Genomic DNA, 7633 nt, shown 5'->3' on the forward strand with positions numbered 1-7633 from the left:
ACCTTAATTCCTTCTATTGACCGAGTACCATTACTTTCTATTAATTTTCATCCATCCTCTTAAAAAAAGTCCATTCAGCAGTTTTGCTTCATACACATTTTTTTTTCTAGCAAATATGTAGTATAGAGCTGTTGATGAATAGATGAACTCATCCAAATAAAAACTTAGCATTGCATGCATGCAGTACGTACGTACCTACTTTCTTATATATAATTGATGATCAGTGCATGCATGTGTAGATACAATTTATTTAGTTAATAATTTGGACTCATGACCCAAATTAAATACGGGTTCCGTACGTTTGAAACACAGAACTTCCTAATTGCAAAAGCCCAGAAACGAGTGATCTGCTTGATCTCCTACGTTAGTTACAGTACTAGTATATGTACACTTATTTCTACGTAAACGACTCACTTGTTCGCGTAGTAGTACTAGATCTCGATCTTCTTCTCTTGATACAGAAGCCGGCCCCCTGTTACATGCATGCAGATCAATCAAACTGGGCAGCAACAATTTATTATAATAAAGAGATATATCATAATTATAAGGAATTATGTACGTACGTACGCATAAACCAACATGAACAATGATTAATTTTAGAAAGAAAGATACAAATTAGATCGTTAAATGGCTCAGAGCCCAATTATACACTGTTCATTTTGAACATGCATGCTTATCTCTCCGTTTATACTTTCAATCCGAAAGTTCGTCCCTCGTCCTTAATTACCGAAAGATAAAAAAAGAAAAAGAAAAATAAAAGTGAAAGATGTATCATATACCTTCATAACCAATAACTTCTAAGGCCAATCATGTTTTGGTATATATTCACTATTATATCAAAATATAATCTCAACTCATTTCACTACTATTTATTACTATTCACAAATTTTAATTCATAAATCTTATTACTATTCACAAACCATCTCAATTCATCTTATCTCTAAATCCAAATGATTTAGACTATTAATGCTACAGACATGGAATCCTGTGCAGTATAAAACTATAAACATGAACGGTAAAATTACTGTTCATTTTTATAGTTTGATCTGTTCAATATTAACTGCATAACTGATCATTTGAGATCAATTGTTTTGGTATTTAAAGTAGTGATCATGCTTAATTATGAGTCAAAAAATTGAATAATGCTCAGATTGAAATTAATACGAGACTTTTTAATTTCTGAAATAGTCTAGCTAGCTCGGACCCTGCAAAAAAAAAGGCCCTTTGAGTCCATATTGAAAGATGATCATTTGGTATTTTATGGAGTACTGTCACGTTAAAACAATACAAACTCTACAAAATAATAGTACTAGTTGTGCATGCAATTATATAAAACACCAATACTTTTTCTGGGCATGCATATATATATATATATATATATATATACTTCTTGACAATTTTCTTTTTCTTTATAAATTCCTTTAATTTTCCTTTTCTCACCTGATCGTGCCGGCATTCTAATTAAGTTGCAATAATGCATTACGCAATAATATCCATATATATTGGCCCCTTTGCCTTTTTGGGACGTTCTATACTATAAAGAAAGGTGTTTTACTTTTACAGAGTGAGGATAGATTTTCTAAACATTATATATAGTTTTGTTAATAACTTAATAGATCAGTAATATTTAAGATGCATGCAGTTTGGGTTAAAGTTTTTGGTGTAACATCTACAGCCAAAGTACTAATATTCAATAATGCAAGCCGCAACAAGTCGATGCTAAAGAAATTTATGAGTCTAACTCATTTCATAAAATCGATTCTATAATAAAAGATTGTTCATTTCTTATAAATATGTCTAAGACCTTGTCTACAGACAATATGTAATTATTCTTCAACACTCTATCTCACGTACAGGTCAATATTTTTCCTGATCTTTAGCACGGGATAAGTAGTGTAGACCTCATTTGTCTTGTGACAGATTCTGATATTATGAAAAAATTTATAAACCTAACTTATTTCATAAAACTAATTCTATAAATATAAAATTATTTATTTATTATAAATATACCTAAAATCTTATCTACATACAATATGAAATTATTACTCAATAGATGCTTCGGATTCCATACATGCATGCATGCATGCAACAAGCTGGGAAGCACAGAAGATCAGAACATGCATGCGCAGTTAGCTAGCTACTGAAAGTACTGCACAGTATTGCAGAAGTACTATTATAAGTACGAGGAGTGCATGCATTTGTGTAGAATTATTTTTCCTTATTTTGTTTCCGAAGTACTAGACTATGATCCTCAATTGGTCAAATAGTTTGTACTCATGCACTAGAAGCTGCAGCCAGCTGTCATTATTATCGTTTCTCGTTTTGTTTTTTACTATATTAATTATTAATGTCGTTATTGCCAATAAAATAGAAGGTGAAAGAAGATAAAGTAAATGCACTTCTAGAACTAGGAACAACACAACTCCCAACCACAAATATTGCTCCTTAATTGGTCATAGGAGCATTACTATTTATAAGTCCACACGTTATACATTATAATTTTTTTAATTTTTTTTAATTTTATATTTTTTTAAATAATGAAATTCTTCTATTCATAATCCATATGCCACATATTTGAGAAGAGAAATAAATTAAAAAAATTACAAAACATATGATGTATAGTGTATGAAATTTATGAATAAAATTTTTCTTGGTCATACTATACGCTATGTTTAGATTTAAAAATTATCTTATTTCATTATTATAATTTTTTCAAATTTTTATATGAAATATAATAAATAATATATTTAATTTTTTTAAATCTTAAAATAATAATAATATTAAAAAATATATATTAATAATATTTTATCCAACTTATCTAAAATTATCTAAAATTATCTTAGGTCATCTCCTATTATTTCACTAACCCTTACTTGACACGTAAAGCCCATGTACAAATATGACAACTTCTCTCTCGCCGTCAACCACACCGTTATTCTCTCCGGTGACTGGCCGTCAATTCTCTGGCTCACCTCCTTCTCGAAAGCCCCCCATGACCCGTAAAACCTATTCAAATCTTCCGATAGGAAACTGAGACACGTGTCGTCCTTCGGATTTCTCATCCTCTCCACGTCCCTACTCCCAACCAGTCGATCGCATGACAATATCTTGCATGTGGCTGTCATGCTCTCCACCGTCACCAACGGCTCCGTTACACTTATCATCTGTCACATCACCACTGTCCAATCCATGTTATCGCGGACAGCCTTATTAAGAGTATTTCTTAAAGAAAGAGGGATTGGCCCCCCATTTTCCTGACCATCCTAATTTGTTGTCGGCGTACGACAAAACTACACTGATATCCCCTATCCAGGGAACTCAATCCGCTTACAATTCTCTGGTAAAAGTTTCAGAGTCAGCACGTTCTTGCCCGTCCCATCTTTCTTTCTCCAATTCGTTTCTCCCTCGGCTGTCCTTTTGTTTGGCTTATAACCACTATTCTTCCGAACCCTAACATACTCTCTCTTTGTCCTTCCTCCTGTCACATGCACTATATTCCTGTTATCAATAGCTGACCCACCTGAACCAGAACTTCCGGTGGCTGCTTTCGGCGAAATCGGGTGGAAACTGAGAATTATCCTATTCGACCGACAATTCTCTCTCTCTCTCTCTCTCTCTCTCTCTCTCTCTCTCTCTGTTTTGATGAGTCTAGGCGATAACCAAAGCACGAGTACAGTAACGTCCTAGCGTGGAAGAACACGTGTCCAGTGAAGGGATCTGATGGGAAAGTAGCGTATCCGGTGTAAGTACTGAGCCACGCGGATGGTCCCACAAGGGAAGCAATGCTAGGTCACGAGCCGGGAGTAGTGTCCATCACTCCTAGGGGTGTCAAATCGTGTTAACGGGTCGTGTTCGTGTCGTGTCAATGTATGTACATTACACTTAACGGGTCAACACGAACACGACCCGTTAAGGATTTCGTGTCAAAATTCCAAACCCGAACACGACACGATAAGATAACGGGTTGACACGACACGACCCGTTAATGAATAAGAAATAAATTGACACGACATAACACGACACGACCCTTTCCGTTTCAACCCGTTTACGTTAATGGGTTGAACATACACGATACGACACGACACGACCCGTTTGACTTAATTGATTTTATATAAATATTTAAATATAAATAATATCTATAAAAAATAAAAAAACTAACTACAAGTCTAAAATTACAATCCAAACAAATATGATCCACACAATTTGTAATAATATTCATTATTAAAATTACATCTCAAATGTAATAGACAAAACATACAATGTATATATATTAATATTACAATCTCAAATATAATAAAAAATTAAAAACACAGATCTAAACAAATTTAGAACTTGAAGAAGGAAGTGGAACGTCCTCCCTACCCTTTAGGTCTAAGGGTATAAAGGTAAATTTAATTTTTTAACGGGTCATAACGGGTCATAACGGGTTGACCCGTTAGTGACCCGTTAAGCAATCGTGTCTTAACGGGTCAACCCGTTTTGACCCGAACCCGTTAAGGCTAAACCCTAACCCGCTTTTATCGTGTCGTGTTCGTGTTGGGTTAACGGGTCGTGTCACATATTGCCACCCCTAATCACTCCCCGAAACAATAGGTAGAGGTGGGGTTCTGACTAGGGCTGAGAGTAATGTTCAGTACGTACCATGTGGGAAGCACTTTGGGGGGAGAGGTTCGAGAAATCGAACACGTGTTTGTCTTTTATCGGGACAACTAATTAAGGTGGGTTCTAACAGTAGGTTAACGTGCAATTTATAATACTTGCACTCTCCCGTTAATTAATTTGCCTTCGTCTGTCTAAGTAAATCTCGTACGTACGTACGTAAAGAGACAAAAACATGTTCTTTAACAAAACAAGGCTTTTAATTATATATACATGATGCATGTATACATGATGAAGGAAATACGTATGTTAATTGGGATGTCTGTGCAATCATGCTAGTGCAACTACTACTTCTATCACTACTCCTTTTATAAGATCGAGTTTGGTGGCAGCTTGGTTCCACAATCCACGTGTGAGACGTTCAATCGTACCACTCTCACCGATCATTTCCTTTTGGCTGAATCACTCCCACCGATGGATCATATATACAATAATACTCCAACATATAATATATATATATATATATATATATAGAACACAACCATGCATAATGCCGAAATAAAATTTTCAGAGCTCCTGTGATCTGTTTACGAGAATAAATAATCTTGTACATTAATTCCAGATTAATACCTGTTAGACCCTGTTCGATTTATAATTATTATCAAATATTCAACTCCTGGCATTAAATATTCATATCTAATCTTTACGAATTTATTATGTATCAGGTATTATTTATTTTTATATTTTATATTTATAATTTTTTTTATAGAATGTAAATGTATTTTTCACGGTATAAGAATATTTTTTATAAAATATAAAGTGATAAATAATGATTTAAATCATGTTTTTATATAATTAGTTACTTTTTTCTCATAATATTCCGTCATTTATGATCCAGTAGTCTAATGATCAAATTAATTTATACTTCAGATTTTTTCTTTTCTCTAAAAGAACATTTCAGCTTTTAATTAGCTAGCTAGCTCGTTTTCGATCGGTTTAGTACTAACAGTATTCAATGCCCTAGCTAGCTAGAAATAATTGCTTAGAGAAATAATATCTATATACCTGATATCGATAGCAGCTTGCTTCTCTGCTTTGTTACTTTCTTTATATTCTAAAGTCCCAAACTGAGCGCAGCCTCCACGTCCAACCTCCATGCAAACCCTCCCGAGTTCATCCTCCACACATCACAAGGCATCACCTTTGAACACTTCTTGTTCCGCCACGTGTGCTGCAGTCTCACTCGACCCGTGAACGCCGGGTACACATTGGGCAATTTCTCCTTTGCCACCAACCTCACTGTACACTCCCGTGACTGTCCGTCACCCTCCTGGCTCACCATCCTCTTATACGCTTCGTTGACCCACTGCACCCTGTCCAGGCCCTCTGATATAAACCCCGGACAGCTGTCCCTCTCCAGGTTTTTGATTCTCTCTGAGTCCGTACACCCTAATTCACGTACATCCATGCACGTGTCTGTCACGCTCTCCACAGTCACCAACGATTCGGCCACCGTTCTGATCTGTGGCATCACCACCGTATGATCTGACCCGACACCGCAGTTCACGCTACCGAACACCCATTTGTTGCCGTTCATCCACATTTGTAGGTCCAGATCCTGATTATTCTCGACTGCGACTTTATGAGCTGGAGGATCAAACTTAGACAGGGAGCCTCCGGCGTCGAGATCTTTATTTTGAGCTCTCTCGGGCAAAAGTTGCAGCGTCAGAACCGTCCTATCCAACCCATGATCTATAAATTCTTCCTCCGGAACCATTTTCTTTCTCTTACGACCATCATTATTCTTGCGAACCCTAACGTACTTTCTCTTCTTCCTTCTTTTCGAAACAAAAGGGTGGTTCTTGTTGTCCGTCAGCAAACCTGATCCGCCGGTGGCCGGTTTCGGTGCGATCGGTCGGAATCCGAGCATCACTCGGTTTATTATCGTCTTATCTTGCTGTCCGCCAGCAGCACCGTTAATTCCCACTTGCCACCGATATCCACCGTCCATCACCCTCCTAGCTCTACCTTGTTTAGTGCCTTCTCATGCTCTCTCTCTCTCTCTCTCTCTCTCGGAGATGAGAACGATAATGATAACGGCAGTGGTAAGGGTGGCTTGGTTAGGGAACACCACGTGTCTAGGGCAACACTGAAACAGTAGCAGCACCTGATTGGGTGGATGGTGTTGTCGGTGGGTCCGACATCAAAGAGGCGTATCTGGAAGGAAAATTATGGGACCCGCGATGTCAGCCAATGGGAATTGAGAGGGTGTCCAACACTTTTTGAAAAGGGTGTAACACGTGGGGCTTGCCAAGCTTGCAGCATAATTCTCCTTTCCTGTTCAACCAGCTTAAAGTGGAAAAGCTATCCAAAATGTCACAAAACTGTTTATTTGAAATCGATTAATTCGCTAGAATTGATTATTTATAATTAAATTTAATTATAAATAATTTTTTAATTACAATAAATTAATTACAAAAATTTATTTATTTTTTTTTATAATGTGTACGTATCTAGTTTCATTTACGGGTGAGCAGGGGGCCACCACCGCTGCCCTACCCCCGTGCCGCTTACATCTGAAGCCTCCAGCTAAGGTAGGGGAAGGAGGACGGAGGAGCCCAACCCGGTTCTATTTTCCCTCGTCTCGTGTGTGCACATATATATACACATTTATATATATATAAAAAAAAACTTAAGCCATAAAAAGACAATTGTTTTATCTCTGATCCATTTAAACCAAAATTTTGGACTATTTTGGTCCCATTTAAGCAATTTTTGGGTTTTTTTTTTAGGGGGGCAGATGGGATTTCAGCCCTAGCACACCGGGGGTAGGTTCCATGGTGCGGGGCAGATTTTTGCCCCCATGCAGGGGCAGGCAGCATCCCTAGTTTCATTTCATTAGCTCCCAACAGTTACCTCCGCTTAATCATCTCCCTAATTAAAATTGAGTAATTAATCATCTTAGGAGGAATTTTAATTTGTGAGTGTCGTGTGCATATATAGAACCATGCTGCCCGTATTACTTTGGATGTAA

At 36.9% G+C, this 7633-nt stretch overlaps 1 protein-coding gene across 1 annotated transcript; it reads right to left on the reverse strand.

Annotated features, from left to right (window-relative positions):
- Positions 1-249: 249 nt before the first annotated feature.
- LOC109009185 lies at positions 250-7051 on the reverse strand. Its single transcript, XM_035694435.1, has 2 exons — positions 5665-7051; positions 250-472 (listed from the first exon to the last, which is right to left on the reverse strand). Exon 1 carries the CDS (start codon positions 6608-6610, stop codon positions 5714-5716), a length of 897 nt encoding a protein of 298 aa, XP_035550328.1. The 5' UTR covers positions 6611-7051; the 3' UTR covers positions 250-472; positions 5665-5713.
- Between the last annotated feature and the right edge of the window lie 582 nt (positions 7052-7633).

This window comes from Juglans regia, chromosome 10, assembly GCF_001411555.2.
Source record: "Juglans regia cultivar Chandler chromosome 10, Walnut 2.0, whole genome shotgun sequence".
Taxonomy (NCBI): Eukaryota; Viridiplantae; Streptophyta; class Magnoliopsida; order Fagales; family Juglandaceae; genus Juglans; species Juglans regia.

Bases quoted from the DNA above. Each gene is read 5' to 3' on its own strand.
- LOC109009185 (XM_035694435.1), bottom strand. From the start codon at position 6,610: ATGGACGGTGGATATCGGTGGCAAGTGGGAATTAACGGTGCTGCTGGC.